Here is a 23,254-nt window from a genome sequence, read left to right on the forward strand (position 1 = left end):
TTCAGTCCCTGTGCTCCCTAAATCCTATCTTTTGACCTCAGTGACTCCCTGTTCCGAGCCTAATCACATATGATAGGCCACCAGAGCTTTCTCTTGGGCTCATTGATCTTTCAGGTTAAAAGTGATGATGTAGGTCATTAGAGCGATCCTTATGTTCCAAGTGACAAATCGAGGCCCAGAGACACTGAATGAGTTTTTTTTTGTAAGTTCACACAAATATTTAAGACTAAATTGAGAATCACAATTTAAACCTCAATATATCACTTTAAAATTAGTTCAAACATCCTCTTTCATATGCATAAATACATATACTATAATTATATATGTCATGTATACGCATACAATATACTATAGCAATATAATATTATAGATTGCATTACACAATATTGCTATAATGAGGAGAATTAGTTCACCTCACTTTAATAATATTAATGTAACAATGTCAGTCAACATTCTTCAACTAGTATTACATTATAATATATTAGATTATGTTAATTCAATAAATATACACCAGATATGCAATAAACATGATATTTAATAATTATAGTATCTTATATTAAAAGTTAATATTTAATCAGATGTTTATATATCTTTTTATATAGTTTTTCTCCTTTGTTCCATAGATTTAGGCACTGTAATTACTTCAATCATCTCACTGAATCCTCAGACTAAGGACTTGTATCAATATTATACCTGGAGATCTTCAGGTTAAGTGGGGAAATTGATGTCCAAAAATAGTAATGATTTACCCAAGGGTCAGACCTTATCCAAAGTCAAGCCAGCCCCTAGTGCCAAATGTCTCAATATCAAGTTTATGTTCCTTCAACCGCATCACAATGGCCTTTTTCACTATAATGAACAATATAAAATATTTTGTGATTCCCTTTTCCCCAATAGTTCTATCCAGGAGGAAAGTCTCATGGCCTATGTCACTAATGTCTCCAGCTTTTCATAATTTGAAAACTACTTCCCCACTTTTTTTTTATTCCATTGGCTTCGAAAAATCTCTCACTTTGCTGCCTAACATCATGCTTACTGGCTTTTTACAGAAAAACAGAGACCTTTATTGTCCCTTCAAGATGTTCAGGATTCATAATAGAACATCCCCCGTTTGACATCGTGGAAGCTAAATAATGACCCAACATGGTGTGATTCCCATTGATGATCAACAGTGCTGATCTATACAGACAAATATATGTGTGTGTGTATGTAATCTCCTGTTTGAAGATCATTAAAATCTATTTCTAGCAAATTTCTTGGAAAAGAAAAAAAAAGATCAAGCCATGTGCACACCAATATGAAACAATGCCCAATCGGAGGCGGTATTATTTCCCACGAATTCAAAGTTAGAAATAAAACAAACAAAAAGCAGTGCCCACTCCCTGCCCACGTGCCCCACCATTGGTCAATGACGTCGCGGGCACAGATGCAGATGACATGTAACAACCTCAACGTGGACACTCCGTCTGAACCCCACTGCACGGGGTTCGTCGCAAATATGCTATTTCTTATATTTCCGACTGGCCATCATGTGTTTCCTTCTATGGAGGCAGCATCTAACTCAAACTAAAGCACCATATGCACGAGACCCTAGGTCCCAGTCTCCCTGTAATTCGATCGCCATTTTCATCCTTCATGGGACATTTGGAAGTAACTATTCCAGCGAACGAAATGCCCATATGTAAGCTGGTCCACTACAAATTGGCATGGTAAATTATCCTCAAGATGACGCCTTCTACAGCCAATGCTCTTATAAATTATTTTTTAAAGAGAATCACCAATGATACCTAGTAACAGAGTCAAGAATATAAATGAATTTCAGAGTCAAACTCCTGGTGCATCAAAGACCAATCCTCCTCCAGTCTAGGTCTGCACAACCATGATCAATTTTTCTGAAGTCTGTCCCTGCAAATCCAAGCTGTTAGAATTAGAGGTGAGAGGGTTTATTTCTAAGTTTTTCCATGGAAGGGTCCAATTTTACTAACGTTCTCCATTAATTTGACCCAACTAGAAATATGGAACCATAGAATATATCAAACTAATCCACAAAACAAACACCCTGCACTAAAATCAACAATGGAGATTTGACAGTTAATTATAACTGCCTAAAAAGGGACAGCTAGGAACGAGCTTTTAAACATTAAAAAATCAATCAGAGGGTAAATTCCTATGCCAAGAGTGTATTATTTTAAAGAAAAGTGCATTAACACGGACTAGAAAATGGTCACCAAACTTTCTTTGCTGTGGCCAAAAACGTTTGAAGAACACAGCTCCTGGGGTGGGCACTTATGTACGTGTGCCCAGAATCCCTCAGGCCAAATTGGAAATCTCTTGGAATAATGTCAGATGTGTCATCTGTGGGTCTCTTTCTACCAGCGTCCTAGTTTTGACTGCGATGGGAAAGGCAGATGTGGTGGAGACACGATGCCAAGAATCTGACCTTTTCTCTCCACTTTCAGTGAAGCCCTGAGGTTCTTCGGTTTCAATCCACATCATTACTGGGTGGCACAGCTTGCTGAAGAGCTGTTACTTTCCATTTCTTTCTTACAGTAGAAGAAAAGGGACAGAGGGAGGAAGTGACCTGGAGGGCTGGAGGAGCCAACGTCTGGGGAGCTGTGGAATCAGGAAGGAAGAGGGAATATTTTATAGCCTGGAAAGGTGGCCGGGCCTGTTGGCTTTCTCCAGCCGCCCTAACAGAGTGCCGCACAACTTGGGGGCTGGGACGACAGAAATGCACAATCTCCTGGCTCTGAAGGGCAGAGAGCGGAGATCAAGGTGTTGGGAGGCTTAGTTCCTTCTGATGGGCATGAGAAAGACTCTCTTCCAGGCCCTTCCCCTTGGCTTATACATGGCCATCTTCAACCTTGTCTTCTTCACATGGTGTTCCCTCTGTCCCAATTTTCTATTCTTAAAGGACAACAGTCATATTGGATTAAGAGCCTACCACAATGACCTCATTTTAACTTGTTGACCTCTGTAAAAACCCTCGATCCATCATATAGTAGTGGGCATATAGTCCCATCATAAGCTAGTGGGCATTAGGACTCCAACGTACCTTTTGTGAGGGGTACAGTTCAGCCCATAACGCGATGTCACAGTACGATCCCCCTGCATTTCCACTGCCTAGTGCCACACACCCAATCACAGAGCACTATGGGCCACGTACACCATGCATGGGGTGCTCCGATTTGTAGAATCTACTCCTACAACCTTGTGACTGCTATGTTGGAAAGTTGAAGACAACATCACCAGCAGCCTAACTGCAAACTGTGTTTCCTTCCAACAACAGCATTTATGACAGACATCTCATTAAGCAAGGCAGTTGAGGAGATGGTGGAACCACACTTATTTATTTGTAAATTTCTATCAGTGACAGTTACGGTCCAGGGATTGTGCAAAATGCTGGGCATTCCTATATAAGACAATATCTCTGTCTTCAAGAATAGAGATTTTTAACATACGTTCCTTAAACGCCCGCACCAAGTTCACCTAGGATGGTTGTAAAACTGCATGTTCCAGACTCTGTGGGACGGGCTCTGTCGGAGTCAGGGGACCAGAGAATCGAGAGGCCGGAAGTTAGGGGCTCCTTCTCTAACAAGAATTCCAGATCACTCTTGTGACCTTTCGAAGTTGAGAACCACTGATCCAGGAAGAGACTGACAGACATACAAGGACAAAACAAAGTAGCAAGTGCTGAGACACATGCGCAAAGGGAGCTACGGGACCCCGGGGTAGGGGCACCTGAGTCCCCCTGGAGCCAGAGAATGGCTTGCCTCCGGGAGCTCACGAGTGGCAGTGAAAAGGTAACTTACAATTCCCCACCATTTTCAAACTGCCAATTTTGCAGGTATAGCTTGTCACTGTGGCTCTTTCATGCAAGACCATAACCTACTTTTCAATGTCAGTTGGTATCGTAAGTAGCACATGGGTCATTCTCCTATCATTACTCCTCTTTGCCTTGAAGTGATTTAGGAGCCATCGCTTTTCAAAGTGCCGCATGCCCGAGTAGAAAGTTCCGTATGGACTCTTCCCTCTCGGCTGCCAGTGCATGCACTCCCTTCTATGAGGCTCCAGGGGTGCAGGGAACACACACGGTCCTATCTGGCTGTTTGGGGAAATATTCTGAGTATCTCATGTCAGAACCATTTCCCAATGTTAAGCACAAAAACTACATCACAGGAATTTCCTCGAGGGCAAGATACACGGCTGACCTCTATGAGGCACTCTTATCAACAGGACTCTGGATTCCCTTTGGAAAAATTACTGCTTTGTGGTTTTGTATTTCCTGGCCCAGGAAGGTCAAGAGCCTCATACAACAACTGCCATGATACAAAATTACCCTAAATGTACGTTTGCACTCACTACTGGTTTTATGATGAACACGTCCCAGAGACAGACAGAAAACACGGAGCTCCGCGATTCACACTCGTGCCAGGCATGAACAGAGAAAACACATTCTTTCATTTGGTGAATAATCACGCCGGGTTTTTGACCATGAGAGAGGAAAGTAAATGTCTTCCATAACATATCTGAGATACAGGTTACTAACTAGAGAAGAGAACTGCTATTGGCTGAATTATAACCTGCATTCTGGTCTGATCCTGGCGCGTCATCTAGGTCGGAGGTCAGCAGGCTATGACCTGAGGGTCAACACCAGCCTGCAGCGTTTTGGTAGAGTTCACCAATAAAAAATGGCTCAACCAAAGGGATTTCGAAGAATTTAAAGATGAAGAGCACGTGGGGCGCCTGGGTGGTACAGTTGGTCGAGTGTCCGACTTGATTTCAGCTCAGGTCATGATCTCATCGGGGTTCGTGGGATGGAGCCCCATGTCAGGTTCTGTGCTATCAGCACCGAGCCTGCTTGGGATTCTCTCTCTCCCTCTCTCTCTGCCTCTCCCTCCCTCACACTCTCTCTTTCTCAAAATAAATGAATAAACTTAAAAAAAATGAAGAGTATGTCACAGAAACGATAAATGACTCACAAAGACTAACATATTATTACCTGGCCCTGTATAGAAAAAGTTTGTTGGTGCCTCATGTTGCTCATCATGAAAAGTAAGAGAAATGTATTACCAGCTTAGTCACTTAAATATTGTTGACTTTATTATTTATTTACTTAAAAAAAATGTAAGTGGGCTTCATGCCCAGCACAGAGCCCACATAGGGCTTGAACTCATGTCCCTGAGATCAAGACCTGAGCTGAGATCAAGAGTTGGATGCCTAACTGACTGAGCCACCCAGATGCCCTAATATTATTGACTTTAAATAGACATTTGTAAAGTTTCTGCCAGAAAAAAAGTCAACAAGTACTTACTGAAAACACTCGTGGATGGAAATATGTTTGCATCGTATAAGAGAGTTCCTTTTTTCTCCGGTACCTGGCTCTTAGTACCTGGTTCCGTGGTAAAGATTTCATGTCAAAGTTTTCACCTAGTCCTTCAAATAAGGCAGCGGGGAGTGTTCATATCCCTGTTTACAGATGAGGAAGCAAAACCTCACTGAAGCCAGATTGCCTCAGCTTCCCGTTGGTCAGTGAATGCTGGGGACAGGTGGGTCCACATCTAAATTTCAGAGACTGGCTGAAATAGCCAAGAGCCAACCGCTCAAATCCTATAAAGAGATCTGGGGCAAATGCGTGGGGGTTGGCAGATTTGGGCTGTGTGAACTACGTGGGTTCATAACCTAATAACTTCGACTATATCTGGCATGGTGACTATAACCTATATCCGTACATACACATATTTTCTTATATATTATAATAGGCAATTTGGAATTTAAAAAACACATTATATTAAATTTCTAGAAACACTGCCTTATTATCATGACACAGAGGAGCTTGACCATTTCATAGAAGCAAATAAATATGCACATGAGTAAAAATCAAGCCAAGAGTCACAATTACCTTATGAACGTTTTATGCTCCTAAGAACAATTATTAAGATTTACAAAATAACTCAAGCTCTATGGCAGGACACTGAACATATCTTCCTAATTTTTGATAATGTTGCTATTTTTATACTTTTTAATGTTTGTTTATTTTTGAGAAAGAGAGAGACAGAGCACAAGCGGGAGAAGGGCAGACAGGCAGACACAAGAATCCGAAGCAGGCTCTAGGCTCCGAACTGTCAGCGCAGAGCCTGACGCGGGGCTCGAACCCACGAACTGTGAGATCATGACCCGAGCCGAAGTCGGACACCTAACTGACTGAGCTACCTACGTGCCCCAATAACATTGCTATTTTTGAAAACTAAAAAAGGAACAGTTGCCTTCTGAAAGATGCCCTTTCAAAGGGCAGCAGTAATGTTTAGGGTACATGCAGGATAGAATGGAAATAGCATAGATTTCTGTGTCTGAAGCACATGGGTTCCAACCCTGTCTCAAAGGTTCAGTCTTTGTGTTGCTGGGAAGGGTCCCCTCTGAGCACTGGAATCCGTAAAGACTGAAGAGCTGGGAAGACAAAACGCAGCTCCTACGGGACTCACAGACCTACCCAAGCCGTCTCCCTCATCCGCCCGGCTTGTCCCCCACAGGTAACCTTTACCTGAGCAAATACAGCTTTCCTGGCAGTTCTACTCTGCGAGGCATCTAGGTCTCTCTATCTTCCAGTTCTGACTTCACAAACAGAAGCTTAATCGTGTAATTTGAGAGAAAGATCGTATTTCCTCCTCTTCGTTGCGTGCAAAATGCGAGCAGAGCATTAAACGATAGTCAATGTCAACCCCAAGCTAAGGCTGCAGCTTACAAAAGACCCTGAGAACCCAAGCTTTAAAAACAGAAAGAGAGAGAGAGAGAGAGAGAGAAAGTCAAAAGACTAAGTGATAGAGAACTGAGGGTTGCTGGAGGGGAGGTGGGCGGGGGAGGGGCCAGATGGGGGAGGGGCTGAGGAGGGCACTTGTTGGGCTGAGTTGTAGGTAAGTGATGGATCCCTGAATTCTCCTCCTGAAACCAGTACTACACTGGTAACTAACTTGAATTTAAACAAAAACTTGAAACGAACAAAAAGAATTACCATAAAATTTATATTATGTAAAAGCAGAAAACACAAAATGGCTGCTGGGAGCTGCTCTCTCTCTTGAACAGGGGAAACTCGAAAGCAGTTCCCTGTGATGCACCAGTTTACCTGGGCCTTTGAGATAATGCAGAAAATTCCAGTTCTAATTCAGGCTTCCCTTCAAGATGAATGAGATCAGTGTATCGATAATGGAAACAGCTGCTTGGCACAGTTTCTTGCTTTAAGGCAGGAAATGAAGCCTGAAGGACAGAAGATATGCCTGACTTTATCAGGGAGGATATGAACCAATACAGATTTTCTGAGAAAAATAATTTAAAAGGTCAGGCAACAGGAGAAACACAACCTGAAGTTCTCTGAAACCAATAAATACATCTTGCCTCCCGCATTTTTTTTTTCACTCACAGGTGATCCCCACTATTTGTTTAATCCTGTCCAGAATTTTCTAAACGCTAATTACAAGCCATTATGTTATCTTGGAAGAGGCCTCGCTCTGGGAGAGGACAGTCCAGAGCTGTGACCTTGGCTCAATCTCTTGTGAGTCACAGCATCCTGGCTAAGCCTGGAGAAGGTCCCTCACGCCCTCTTCCAGACCTAACAATAAGATAGCACTGACCCAAGTGCTGAAGACTGATTCTAAGTTACTTCTTTAACCCTCGCAACAATCCTGAGAGCTAGATATTAAAATTCCCGCTTTACCTTGCAGGCAACAGGTTTAGAGTGATAAGGACTCTCACAACATCAGGGACGTTTTTTTCCTCTGAAAATTCTGTGCGTCTAAGATGCCACTGGCAAAAAGTCAGCGAAAACAGGAGAAAACAAAACAGATTCCGGCATTAGGTCATCTTTAAAGGGGGAAAAAAAAATCACTCTCGAATGCATGTCTTATAAGGTCATAGATTTATGGACTTGGGACATTCAAAACATTTACCAAACGCTACAGGTGACAAAAGCGTTTGGCTGGGTGCCCTGGGGACCACAGCACAGATACAGTTTACAGGGTCAGCAGCTGGGGACCTGGAAGGGAATGACCTCAACACTCCAGGCTTGGATGTTGCTTATTTATCAAAACGCAAGTGTTACATATTTTAGTAAACGTGTCAAAGTATTATTGTAGACAATTAAAAAAATTAAAGAGACCAATAGCATCATGAAGTTAGGAAAGGTATAAACTGTGTTTCTTCTTCTGTAAGATTAAAAGGAGTGCTGTTCAAATCACTGAGAAACCTTTTTTTTAAATCTTTATTTAGTTTTTGAGAGGCAGACACAGCACGAGCAGGGGAGGGGCAGAGAGAGAGGGAGACCCAGAATCTGAAGCAGGCTCCAGGCTCCAAGCGGTCAGCACAGAGCCCGACGCGGGGCACAAACTCCTGAACTGCAAGGTCATGACCTGAGCCGAGGTCTGATGCTCAACCGCCTGAGCCGCCCAGGAGCCCCGAGTCCACCATTTTCAAATAAGAATAATTAAAATAACCACGATGATCTCTGAATCTGGTAGAAGTCTTAAAATATTTCAACGTTCGCACCACTAATTAAGTTCCCAGTTATCTCCAAGACCTCTGATAGGGTGGGCTACAGGATTTACAGCCGCTGGTGATGCAATGTGCCACCCGGTTCCACGTCTCAGATAGCGCTCGTTCTGTGGTGGAGGTGATTCAGTTTGAAACTTACGGCAGCACGTGCACTTTTTATTCATAATTGTATTCATTTGATTGGGTCCCTCCGGAGCCTAGAGTAGTGTCTTCTCTCGTGGAAAACGAACAATGACGTGCCCGATATCTTGAATGAATGCAACTGTGGCACCCTTGCTGATAAGGGTAGGACTCAGTCTTCCGGGAGCGCCAGCCTGGACTGGGGCACGGCGTTCCCCCAGCCACCCGGCAGGCAGCGCATCAGAACTGGCCCCGTGGGCCTCCTTCCCTCCCGGGGCCCATGTGCAGTGAGTCATATCGCAAGACTCCCAGCAAAGGAAACCAAAATACAGGTCGTGGCAGACGCCTCTTCCCAACCCTCGACGTGCTCTGCCAAGAAGACAGTCACCTGTTTCCTCACAGACCTATTTCCACCGTATTTCCAAGGACTCGACCACTGCCCCGCACACAGTGCAGACTTCTAGGCCCCCCTGAATCCCAGGCAAGACTCTGTCCCACCTGCCGCCAGGCGACTACAAGACCCGTCTTTCTAAAATGCAGGTATGACTGTACCTTGTGATCAGAGCCCGCAGCTCTCCAATACATTGGCATCAACCGCAGGAGAGGCCGTGAAGGCCACAGAAACCTGCAGGCAGGGCCTTCCGCGCGGGGCCCTTCCTGCTACTGCATGTTTTCCTCACTCCCTGCAAATTCCAACCCGCGTGTCCAGTGACGGGAAAAATATCCCTGGTCTTCGCTACGACTTCTACTCAGTGCACATCTGCTCTCGCTGAATGCCACACTGAACTGTACTTGCTGACTCCCAAATCTGTGTCTCCCGCTGGACCATCAGAGATTAAAGGGTCGGGAATGCGCCTCGGTACGTGCAGTGCCTAATCCAGAGACACGTCTGGGTTGAACTGGAAGTGGGTGTAGAGTCCTTAATGCTTGTCTTAGGTTTTACTCCCGCCATCTATGACCCTGAGCTACAAACACAGTCGTGATGAGCGTCACTCTGTGTCTGTCTGAAAACAGACATGTCACGAGTTGTATACTCGTTGGGTAAACATAGATAGCATGACTATATATCTACTTCAATTTGTAAGAGCGTGTTTGAAAGTTCTGTAGTTTCTGGAGGTAAAAACGTGTACCTTTATGCTAGTTGTGCAAGCTGTTTTCCTGTATAGAATTCAGAGCATTGTAAAGAAAAAGCTCACCCAGTCTTTAACTTCATGATCTACAGTGATGAACTGTCAACAATTCAGGATTGTTAGATGGCGATAATCCACCTCTATATTAACTTTCTTTGGACCAAAACATTAGTTAAAAAAAAAAAAAAAAACAACAAAACTTGAAATTATCCTCAATTATCATAAAACTGAACGTGAAAATTTCTCTAAATAGAATATATTTCCCACTGTAAATTTAAATTATAAATAAATAAAAATACCAACAACCAAGTAGAAAATAGGTTTCCCTTAGTATTTGTATTTTAACACTGAAGGAAAATCCCAATAAACGTAGGATAATCTTGTGTTTTACTTTTCAAGTATTTTCAAATTTAGCCTAAAACAATCTTTTTGATGTTACAATTGTTGGCAAGTTTTCGCTGATCCTACTTTTTAGAGGCATCCATCTAAAAAGATTTCTATATGCACCTGAAGGAGGATGCTGTTTAATTAACGATATATAACTTAGGTCATGATATATGTGATGGTAGTTGCCATAATTTATCAATCTCTTTTCATGGTTAGGCTGTGATTCTCTTGAAGGGAGGAAACATTCATTTTGTTTCCTTACAGCCGAGCACAAACAAATACTCAACATTTGTGGGTGGATAGGAGACTCCTCTTAGCCTAACACAGAAAAGAGTAGACGATTTAATATGTGAGAGGAATAATCCACAAAGTCTCCACCTGACTAGATGAAAAACAAGCCAATGGCTTTCTATGAAGTCAGGTGAGTGTTTATATTATGTGAAAGTTTTACATTCTATAAGCAACAAAAGGAAAGGGAATAATTAATGCTGAACACATCAAATTGGCCCCTCTTAAATACTGTTAACAATTACACACTTATGTCTCATATTAAATTCACCTGAATCAACTCTAATGGCCCTTGAATCATGAGTAAACGACCTTTAGGGTAGAAAGTGCCAATATATGTTACAAAGCTTACTCTATTCAAAATTTTATGATCCTTTCTCAATGGCCTTCATTTAACTGTAAAATCATTTCTACTATTTATTTTAAAGATTTAATTTTATTTTTAAATGATAAAAACGCTATGTAATTGAACTGCATCATTTAAATGTCTTTCAAAAAGCTTTCTTTTTTTAAAAAAAGTTTATTTATTTTGAAAGAGAGGGTGCATGAGTGTGAGCGGGGTAAGGGCAGGCAGAGAGAGACAGAGAGAGAGAGAGAGAGAGAGAGAGACAGAGAGAATCCCAAGTAGGCTCCATACTCAATGCAGGGCTTGAACCCATGAACCGAAAGGTCATGACCTGAGCCAAAACCAAGAGTCGGATGCTTAACCAACCAAGCCACCCAGGTGCCCCTCAAAAAGCATACTTTCTACCATGGTTTTTATTTTTAAATATTATAGCCTCACATATGATGACAATATATCGTATGTTATTATAATTAAGGTGCTATTTTGCACAAATTTTAGATACCTATGACTAAAAGATAAAAGATGTTTCCAGAGTAAATGAAATCAAATACCAAAAATATAGATTACCTCTAGAACTGGTGCCTGCCAAGACTTTTCACAATAGAAGTCCTTTCAGCAGAAAACAATTTGATTCCAACGCTCAAGTTTGGGCAGAAGGTCTGGATTCTGGGTCAACATTTTTATGATTATTGAGAAGTCACATTACCTTTTATGTGTTTCAGTTCCAAATACTTTAACACAAGTAAAGTGCAGGAGATTATTCTTAAGTGCCCTCTACGTTTTCGAAGTCATAGTTTAGGAAGAAAGACCACAATCATACTGACCGCCTGGTTAACAGAAGACTTAATAAAAAGTGTAGAAAACTGGATTTGTGGGAGGAAGATGATACTTCATGGAGACATGTTATGATTTGAGAATGCAATCGCTTGGGGCCGTGATCTCCCAGAAGAAATCTCAAGGAAGACGATCTGATTTCCCACCGCCAAGTGCGTTGTGGGATTCCAACAGCCCACACCGCAGCATCATTGCGTCTGGGTCCTGCACAACGCAAGCAACACACAGCACGATCACCTTCACTCAGGTCCCTCAGCCCAAACAGCACGTATTCCCGAAGGATCTGGTCTCTGGTGCCCTGTTTCTGCGTCATTTAATTCAGCCTCGAACAGTTCCGCTGAGGGAGGAAATGGAAGCCGGAGAGAGAGGTCACAGCGTATCAGCAAAACAGCCTGCAGACACTGTCCTCTTCCTGTCGGCCATTCGTGGCCGGAGCAGCCACGTGTCCAGCCGCACAGGGGTTTCCAGAAGTCCTCACAGAGCAGGAAGACGGACCCGCCCAGGCCTGGCGTGTCGCCCCTCCTGTGTCCCTCTCACCACACCAAGGTCTCTCCCCGTGCCTTTGAGTGCTGTTTACTTTGATGGCAGCTTCCAGCTGGGCTCCCCTTTGTGACTCCGACTCTAGAGGTCCTGATTCTGTAATTTCTGCCCATGCTGACCCACCCCTCCCTTCCTTGTCCGCTTTGGGGGTTCGGGCACGACTATCGCCACGGGCATTCTTTCCCTGTGCTGATGACACATAGCCCCCCGGGGCTACACTCTGGGCAAGAGAATCTGTGTCACAGACAGAGTAACAAAGCGTTTAAAGAAAATGAGAATCGCTTCTTTTGAAAGAAAAAAAATACTCTTTAAAAAATAGAAAGAAAGAAAGAAAAAGTACTCTTTTAAAGAACCAAATCATCATTCCTAATGGAAGCAGCTGTTAGAACTTTGTGTGTGTCTTATATTTACGAAGAATTTCAGGAGCTAGAACATCAGTAATGCAAGCCAAGTGTCTGATTAACTCCTTGTGGTCAAGGACACATATATTTAGTGTGATAAATATCCATTATTGTCTCACAGAGCAATACCAGAAAGTCTAATATCTATGAAAAAAAAAAAAAAAAAAAGGAAACCAATATGAGGCTCCATTCATAAATCATAATTAGCTCTCAAAGACCAATATATTTCGTTATGAATATAAATCTCGATAAGACAAAACTATGAAAATTTCATGACTTCAAAGCCTTCAATTAAAATGAAAATGACTTGTTTGAAATTTGATTTTTATGCGTACGACAGATAAAATACCAAAAAAGGCATGAAATATTGAAATCAACTTTAATAAGCCCTAAATTCAGATGACCAAAAGAAAATGAAATATACGGCATATGGCTCAACGAATGGGTTTTTAATCTAAATTTTTTAAAAAGGGGGCTTTAGTAATTGATTTTTTAATTAATACAACTGTCGAAAAACTCTTTTGAATCTAAATTGAATAACGTATTTTATACTTCAAAATGCGGTACAAGTAAGGATGAGGATAACTCTATGCAGCATCTAGTGACTGTTCAACCGTCCTCTGAACTCGGGCTGGAAAAAGCTAAATCAAGCCTAGTGTAAATGTCAGAAATGTTTGCCTGGTCCGTGGAAAGTTTAATTTGTACTTCTATGAACCCATATTCCATCCTTCCTTACCTTTTAGCCATAGTCACCGCTTCAGTAATTGTCAAAATGTGGTGAAAATAAGAACACTAAATTTAATTCGAGTTGGGGGAAGAAAAAGCACATCTCTTACCCTGGCAGAGCGGGGCGAGAGAATCCCACTGATACATGCCAACTGGGTTCCGTCTACAGGTCGCGTTGCTGTGGCCGATCATGCGATACCCAGGCTTGCAAAAATAATGCACTTGACTTCCAACCACCCCCGTGGTCCTGTTGAAAATGCCTCCATTCTTCGGAGTGTGGGTCAGGCTGCAGTAGGGTGCTAGGGACACACAAACACACACAGATGTAAACAGATACATAGGCACTGCTGCGGTTCCCTCGATGAGAGTGATATACACGAGGTATCTTTATTGTTTAAGTACTGGGAAATCAAGCACCAATATGTCGACTTGGTCTAAAACACATCCCCAGATACCAAAGTCTGGCAAGGGTAAGGGGCAACAGGATGTCTCATTTGTTGGCTGTGGGAATACAAAATGGCCACTTCAGAAGATGGTGGCAGTTCCTTACAAAACTAAAATTCTCTCGCTCAGAGAACTTAAAAATGTATGTGCACACATCCAAAAAAACCTACACATAAATGTTTACAGCAGCTTGATTCATAATTGCTGGAACTTGGAAGCAACCAAGGGGCCCTTCAGTAGGTGACAGATAAATAAACTGCGGTCCATCCGGACAATGGAATATTCTTCAGCAAAAAGAAATGAACCGTCAAGCCATGAAAAGACATGAAGGGACCTTAAATGCGTATCACTCCGTGAAAGAAGCCAGTTTGAAAAGGCTACATACTGTGTGATCCCAACTATATGATCATCTGGATAAGGCAAAATTGGAGAGAGACGCTAAAAAGTCAGTGGTTGCCAAGGGCCAAAGAGCGGGATGTATAAACAAGTGGAGAGTAGAAGATTTTTAGGGCAGTGAGACCACCATGTATGACACTGTAATGATGGATACACTCCAGGATACATTGGTCCACACCCACAGAACGTACAACACCAACGGTGACCCTAACGTAAACCACGGACTCTGGGTGATAATGACATGTGTGCGTAGGTTCACTAATTATAACAAATGCACCACGTGGTGGGGATGTTGATAACGGGGGAGGCCTGCGTTGTGCTTGTGGGGGTAGGGGGTACGTGGGAAGTCTCTGTATCATTTCCTCAGTTTTGCTATGTTACGAACCTAAAACTACTCTGAAAAAATAAAGTCTAAAAAAACAAACAAACAAAAACAAACAACAACAACAACAACAAAAACACAACAAATTCCCCAAAGCCCAGAGCCAAGGTTCAATCTCTTATTTTGAAGTTTAGATTGCTTGCAATTGCTACCCAGAGTGAAGGGAGATCTCGACTTTCTGGCTAAAATATTGTAAGGAAATACATGGAAAAATCAAACTGAATTCCCTCACTCATCCTTTTAAAGCTGACCCACTTAAATAAGCTTACTGACCACCAGAATTAGAAATGGTAAGGTCCAGTACTGGCCACCTTATGTGAAACAAAACAATTCTCAAAAAAAAAAAAAAAAGGAAAAGTATCCTTAAAATGGAGAAAATAGAAGGTTGTAACATTCTGCAATTACAGCCGTTAACTTTTTCCTTGTCACTGTGGCTAAGCGGGTCTTGTGCATTGCACGGTGACATAGACATTAAGCTTCTTTCTAACATATTCTAACATACGGGATTCGAATACAATCTGAAGAAAACGCACTACTCCAGGTCAATAAAAATCTTACAAGAGACTTAATCACCGCCTTTGAAGGAACTTTTTTAAAATGGAGGACATGGGGCGCCTGGGTGGTGCAGTCGGTTAGGCGTCCGACTTCAGCCAGGTCACGATCTCGCGGTCCGTGAGTTCGAGCCCCGCGTCGGGCTCTGGGCTGATGGCTTGGGGCCTGGAGCCTGTTTCCGATTCTGTGTCTCCCTCTCTCTCTGCCCCTCCCCCGTTCATGCTCTGTCTCTCTCTGTCCCAAAAATAAATAAACGTTGAAAAAAAAAAATTAAAAAAAAAAAATAAAAAAAAAAATAAAATGGAGGACAAGCGTTTGTTAAAATAAGACAGTCTTACCTACACAGAATATAACATTTCAAAGGCTGAAGACTGACATCTTATTTATTCATTTAGAGAAAGAATGTATTCTTATTCTTACAAGACCAGTTGCGTTGCAGCGTATAATCCTACTAAGTCCCTTCAGATAAATTAAAACAATAAAATAAAGAAAGAAGTGAAGTTCTGGAAATGTGTTTCCTTTTGAAAGAAGAGGTTTCAATGTCCTCCTTCCCTGTGGGGGTTCCATAAAGAACACACATACAGGTCTGAATGCTTAATGTTGAACCTTTCCCTGGAAATAAATTCAGAAGCAACTTTTTGAAGGTTTTATGTCGTAGCGTTGCCCAGAAGCAATGTCTATGTGTCCAACCATGGTCCTGTGAGAAGGATCCTCAGAGAATATTCTCAGCTAGATGATCGTCTGAAATACCATTTCATTTTTTTTAAATGGACTCTTTTTTATTAAGTTAAAATTCACTAACTATTGTGAGAAACTTGTGATTCACTGCCCTATTTGCCATGCCATTTTCCATGTCCTCCTTCTACACTAAATTTTGTAAGTTCTGAATCAACAGAGATGTTTATTTTAGAAAAGGAATAAGGCACCCTGGCCTTCAGCTGCAAAAACAAAACAAAACAAAACAAAAAGATAATTTATAGGAAGAAGGAGCAGACTGTAAAACCCTGTTCCAACGGTAGAGATGAGATAACATCTGATATGTCCCTGAAGGGACAGGGAGACCTCAGAATTCACTGCATATCACCTGTGATTTTTGTCATAGTTCATTCTGTTAAGGGATATAATGTGCAAGATTGTCTAACTCCGTAGAGTCTGAAAACTGTCCATTTTCTCTTCTCTTTACTATGTTTTTTTCTATTGCCAGACTCTCAAAATATCTCCTTTCCTCACTCACCTAGAACAAGATATGGAGGGGCCCTGGGGCAGTGGGCGGGGGGTGTAGAGCACCGAAAAGGGAAAGATTTGGGCATGAGGCCCTGCCTGTTTGATTCCCGGATATAGAAAGACGTAATGTTCAATCACCAAACTCTGTTGGAAAATTAGGGAGGCATCCACTATGGGAGAAGACGGCAAGTTAGCTATCTGGGGCTTCTGGATACACGAGCACCCAGTGTGCATCTTTATCCCAACAAGACGCTCACATCCTTCCTTTAGTACAGAAGGCCCATTATTAACTGTGCACGGATGCAGCACGCCTTACTGCACTGACTAGAGCCACCTTGCACAGCACTTGCTTTGTCCTTTTTACTTTCAGTTTCAAGCTGTGTTGATCACTTGTATTGCTCCTGTGTCTGGACGACCAATAATGCGTCACATGTGTGAGACAGACGGAGGCTCAAGATACGATGTGTGGTCCTATTACAGGCTGGCGCTCCCCGGCCCATGCTGCTATATTTCAGAGAAACGCTCATGTGATCACTGCTCTAGAACCACTGGTGATGAACCCCTAGCAGAAGTAACTCAATCACCAAATCTGTGAAAATCTGTGAAAATCATCTGTCAGATGACATACCCACTGACAAAACAAAAAATTTACAGCCTTCTCTGAAATTCTCCATTTGCCTACTCCCCCAACACAGTTTAACAGAGAACTTATGGCTCAATAATGAATTAAAATATCCTTTGAAAGACAGAATTCAAGGTACAGTCCTATCACCATGCTACTAAGCAATCTGCCAGAGATAGAAGGAGACAGGTGATGTTCACTATGATTTCCCCTGCACTGTCCATTTTTGCACATTGGAAATACATTCAGGCAATTCTAAAGGGCTCAGTGTTTAGTTTTCAAAACAAGGAACATGACGAGCACAAATCCTGTCAGTGCCCTAATACTCTCGTAACTCATTCCAGTGGAAGCATTTTCAACGGTGAGCTCTTTGTTAATAAGCATTTTGAGTAACTACTCGGAGAGAAAGGGGGAGAAACGGAGGTCTGGGTGCGTTTTATTAAACTTCATAAAGGAAGAGAAAGACTTTCAGGCCCACTGTCTGCACATCAAGAGCCTTTTCAAATCTTGATACTATTTTATGATTTCATATCTCCCAACAAAAGAGCTGAAATCTTAAACACTACTAAGACTTTTGGGGGCACCTGGGTGGCTCAGTTGGTTAAGTGCCCAACTCTTGACTTCAGCTCAGGTCATAATCTCATGGTTTATGAGCTCAAGCCCCACATTGGGCTCCGTGCTGACAGTGTGGAGCCTGCTTGGGATTCTCTGTCTCTGTCTCTCTCTCTTTCTGCCTCTCCCTGGATTCCCTGCTCTCCTTCTCTAAAAATAAACAGACTTAAAAAAAAACAAACTACTATGACTTTTTGCTGTTCCCCCTTCAGGAGGTTTCTCAGCACTGACCATGTAAAATACCAACATAGGAATCAATAATCCTCTGGTGAATCATCGCTCAATTGAATGCGTCTAACGGGCTTCTTCCTTAGGGAAATGTACCTCAGTTATCACCATGGGATATGGTGGAGTGAGATACTGAAAAAAGTGTACACTTTTTTCTTAGTAATTAAAATATATGAGGAATTTAAATTGTCTGTCTACTGCTTCGGTAGGACAGTATAAACATTGGTATTAGGTCATATTACAAATGTATGCAGGATTTAGTGTACATAAATATATTGACTGACTTAATATGAAAAACATAGGCAGAGAATAATTAAAATACATGGGTAAAGGACAAAATGATTTAAATGTTGACAAATAAATATATATATGCAAACATGTATTAATTTTGTAAGTGTTCATATACATATATATATATGTGAATATAGTCTCCAAATATATAGAGATATACAGATATATAATCACTAAAAAGGCATGCTATTAAGAGATTATTACCACTTATAAAACTAGTAGCAATATGAATAGCTCTTCCTGTTTGTTTCCTTAGCATTTAACCCTACTTTTACATTAGTTTATATTATATTACTTTATCTTTTAGAGGAAATGCCTTTGCTTTCCCTAATTCAATTCAAGGTTTTATGATTTTAGCAATAATTTTTAAAATATTACTCAACAAGGGGTGCCTGTGTGGCTTATTCGGTTACATGCCTGGTTTGGGCTCAGGTCACGATCTCATGGTTCATGAGTTTGAGCCCCGCATCAGGCTCTCTGCTGTCAGCACAGAGCCTGCTTCGGATCCTCTGTCTTCCCGACTCTCTTCCCCTCCACCCTCTTAAAAATAAATAAAAATATAAAAACAATATTAATCAATAAATGGTTTGTTTTCCCAACTGTAGTTTAGAGATCTGTCTCTCTCAGAGCGGTTTCCCATCATATTGTTTCTAGGGGAGTTAATTGTTCATCTTTGGGGATTAGGTTTACTTTACAAATCTCTAAATTACTTTTTTTTAATTAATGCAGATCACTTGTATTAAAAACACCTTTCTGCTAAACTAAACCTCACTTACTAACCTGTGTATCGAATCTTGAATCCTTTCTTACTGGTTGCATGATCGGTGGACCAGCGGAGATACAACTGATTACTCCTGCTTGTAAAATTGGATTGTTCAGTGTGGTTCCCACTTAAGACCACTAACAGAGGACTTTGGCCAGAAGAACCTAAATGAAACAGAAAGACAAAAAAAGTTCAGGTACGAGCTAGCACCTACAAAATGCAGACTACCTTTAGCTTTTTTACTAAATTTATGGGTCCAAACGTACAATATACAGCTATTCATTTCCCAAACATAGAGTTCCAAATGAATAAAGCAGCAAATATATTCCTGATTAAAAAACAAACAAAAAGCAAGAGCCAATCAAAATACTTGCACATTTTTAACACATAACACATAGATCATATGAACCTTGCCTATAAAGCAGGAACGACCGAAATAAAATTTTTATCATCACTTGTATTGACAGCATGGTAAGCGTACGGGGAAATAGAAACTTTCATGCAATGATGCAGAAGTAGAATCACTTTGGAGAATAATTTGGTGACATCCAGGAAAACTGGGGATTCACTTATATTTCTACAAACTTCAGCACCTGTGCGCGAGTATTATTTCCACAGCCAAACCTTTGTTCTGTACGGGGAAACCCACATCCTAACTAATACTTTGGAATTTTAGAAAAGAATTTAAAGTGCCATGGAAAGGAATTGTATACACGTTTGAAATTAATGAACTAGGTAACAGGGATCAGCATAGATGATTCTTTAAACATCTTTAAACATTTAGCATATTGATGACTAAAGAAATCTATTCGCAGAGAAATGTGATAGCAATTGTGTAAAAATTCCAAAGTGGACCGAAGATAAAGTATGTGTGTCTGTAGAGAGCTAGGAGACGATACAGATAGAGATACATAGTTAGATGACAGAGAGATAGAGAGACAGAGAGACAGACTGATAGATGGACAGACAGAGATAGAGCTTTAACCATAAAACATGGACAAGCATGTCCCCTCTTCACAATACCGTTTCCTGCTGGGAGAGGTACACGTGGTATTGGATATGGGCGGGGCCCCTAAATTCCTTTTTTAAAAAATGTAATTTATTGTCAAATTGGTTTCCATACAGCACCCAGTGCTCATCCCAACAGGTGCCCTACTCAATGCCCATCACCCACTTTCCCCTCTCCCCCACCCCCATCAACCCTCAGTTTGTTTTCAGTCCTTAAGAGTCTCTTATCGTTTGCCTCCCTCCCTCTCTGTAACTTTTTTTTCCTCTGTCCCCTCCCCCATGGTCTTCTGTTAAGTTTCCCAGGATCTACATAGGAGTGAAAACATATGGTACCTGTCTTTCTCTGCCTGACTTATTTCACTTAGCGTTAACACTCTCCAGTTCCATCCACGTTGCTACAAAAGGCCGTATTTCATTCTTTCTTATTGCCATGTAGTATTCCATTGTGTATATAAACCACATCTTCTTTATCCATTCATCAGTTGATGGACATTTGGGCTTTTTCCACAATTTGGCTATTGTTGAAAGTGCTGCTATAAACATTGGGGTACCAGTGCCCCTGTGCATCAGCACTCCTGTATCCCTTGGGTAAATTCCTAGCAGTGCTAGCTGGGTCATAGGGTAGATCTATTTTTAATTTTTTGAGGAACCTCCACACTGTTTTCCAGAGCGGCTGCACCAATGTGCATTCCCACCAACAGTGCAAGAGGGTTCCCGTATCTCCACATCCTCTCCAACATCTGTAGTCTCCCGATTTGTTCATTTGAGCCACTCTGACCGGTGTGAGGTGGTATGTCAGTGTGGTTTTGATTTGTATTTCTCTGATGAGGAGTGACGCTGAGCATCTTTTCATGTGTCTGTTGGCCATCTGGATGTCTTCTTAGAGAAGTGTCTATTCATGTCTTCTGCCCTAAATTTCTTCGTACTCCTTGCCTCTTTAAAAAACCAGAGCCTAAGGTAACTTTGACAAAATCCTAAAATTAATTACATTAAGAAATGAGTCCATATGTGTATTTTTTCACCTTCTTGTACATTTGAAACAATTAAATTTTTTTTTAACATTTATTCATTTTTGAGAGACAGAGAGAGACAGAGCATGAGTGGGGAAGGGGAAGAGAGAGAAGGAGACACAGATTCTGAAGCAGGCTCCAGGCTTCGAGCTGTCAGCTCAGAGCCCACCGCGGGGCTTGAACTCACGAACCGCAAGATCGTGACCTGAGCCAAAGCTGGACGCTCAACCGACTGAGCCACCCAGGCGCCCCACACATTTGAAATGTTTAAATATTCAAGAAACAAACTTACTATCTAACACATAGTTAATAGAAACAAGTGCAACTAGGTATTTATCCAAGGGATACAGGTATGCTGTTTTGAAGGGGCACATGCACCCCAATGTTTATCGCAGTGCTATCAACAACAGCCAAAGTATGGAGACAGCCCAAATGTCCATCAAGGGATGAATGGATAAAGAAGAGATGGTATATATATACAATGGAGTATTATTCAGGAATCAAAAAGAATGAAATCTTGCCATTTGCAACTATGTGGATGGAACTAGAGGATATTATGCTAAGAGAAATTAGAGAAAAACAACTATCATATGATTTTGCTCATACGAGGACTTTAATATACAGAACAGATGAACATAAGGGAAGGGAAGCAAAAATAATATAAGAACAGGGAGGGGGACAAAACATGAGAGACTCATAAATACAGAGAACAAACAGAGGGTTACTGGAGGGGTTGTGGGAGGGCGGATGGGCTAAATGGGTAAGAGGCACTAAGGAATCTACTCCTGAAATCATTGTTTGCACTATATGCTAACTAATTTGGATGTAAATTTTTAAAAATTAAAAATAAAATTAAAAGAACGATGTGATATAGATATGTATATACATATATCATTATATATACATATATATGTATATTATATACAATGGAGTATTACTCGGCAATCAAAAAGAATGAAACCTTGCCATTTGCAACTACGTGGATGGAACTGGAGGGTATTATGCTAAGCAAAATGAGTCAGAGAAAGACAAATATCATATGACTTCACTCATATGAGAACTTTAAGACACAGAACAGATGAACATAACAGAAGGGAAGCAAAAATATATAGAAACAGGGAGGGGGACAAAAGATAAGAGACTCTTAAATACGGAGAGCAAACAGAGGGTTGCTGGAGAGGCTGTGGGAAGAGGGGATGGGCTACATGGGTAAGGGGCACTAAGGAATCTACTTCTGAAATCATTGTTGCACTATATGCTCACTAACTTGGATGTAAATTTAAAACAATTAATTAAATTAAGAAAAACAGAAACAAGTGCGGCACATTGTCAACCACCATTAGCCCTGCCGCCACGATACTTCCTGAGAGGAACTGCTCTATTGGATACAGAAGCTGTATTCCCACTTCCAGGGAGTCATCTACAACAATCCCTGCTGGTGAACTCAATGCCCCCTCATAGTCTGACATCTCTGGCCCTTCTACATTGCGCAGCCCATTCCCAGGAAGCTCACTACGTACGAGTGGGAGAATGTGGCCCTCGCTGCTAGATGTAGTCCCCATCTCATCAGGTTACATGACTCACTTTGAGATTTATGCAGCATCTTTATTCGTGCAAAGGGACTGAGAACCTACAACTTCACTTCTTGTGTAACTGCCAATCAGAGCAGTTAAAATTATTAAGAAGAGAAAAAAACCTGTTATGAACTGAATTGTGTTACCCCAATGTATATGTTGAAGTCCTACCTGCCAGTACCTCAGAAGGTGACTGTGTTTGGAGATAATGACTTTAAAGAGAGAACTTTAAAGTTCAGGAAGGACACTGGAATGAGCCCTAATCTAATCTTATTGAAGTCCAAAGAGGACATGGGGACACAGACAGGCACGGGACAACCAGGGGAGGACCCAGGGAGAGACAGAGGCTATGCGCCAAGAAGAGATGCACAGGAGAAACCAGCAGTGCCCCCACCTGGATCCCAGACCTCTCACCTCCAGGACCAGGAGACAATACATTTCTGCTGCTTAAGCCCCCCATCTGTGGTACTTTGTGATGACAGCCTTAGTCATCAAGTAGAAAAACCTAGCACATTAGAGATGATCAGGGCAGTGTTCAGTGTCACTAGAGCAAAGTCGGATCAGATAAAATGCTCCTTCTCAGTTTCCTGGAAGATGCCCCATAAAAGGATGACTGTATTTTAAAATTAAAGAAGACAGTAATGGGTTTGGGTGCTGGCTTTTTGTTGTTGCTGTTTAAAGGGATAATACATATTCTAAAATAAAATAACACTAGGAAATTCATGAAATTTTAACATGTCACTTTGAATGACAGAACTCGAGTCAAGTTTCAGGTATTCTTAATCCAACATCTCATTCTTCCTCATTTTCTATCGGTTCTTCCTTCCTAACATGT

The 23,254-nt window shown here is 41.5% G+C and overlaps 1 protein-coding gene across 1 annotated transcript in view; it reads right to left on the bottom strand.

Moving 5' to 3' along the window:
- CSMD1 (CUB and Sushi multiple domains 1) overlaps window positions 1-23,254 on the bottom strand; it is a 398,630-nt gene that overhangs the window by 117,971 nt on the left and 257,405 nt on the right. Inside the window, exons 36-37 of the mRNA XM_032593032.1 lie at window positions 18,845-18,991; window positions 13,424-13,612 (exon numbers count right to left, since the gene is read on the bottom strand). Coding sequence (XP_032448923.1) covers window positions 13,424-13,612; window positions 18,845-18,991 — 336 coding nt within the window. The remainder of the gene's footprint in view (window positions 1-13,423; window positions 13,613-18,844; window positions 18,992-23,254) is intronic.

The sequence above is a fragment of the Lynx canadensis genome, chromosome B1 (assembly GCF_007474595.2).
Source record: "Lynx canadensis isolate LIC74 chromosome B1, mLynCan4.pri.v2, whole genome shotgun sequence".
NCBI lineage: Eukaryota > Metazoa > Chordata > Mammalia > Carnivora > Felidae > Lynx > Lynx canadensis.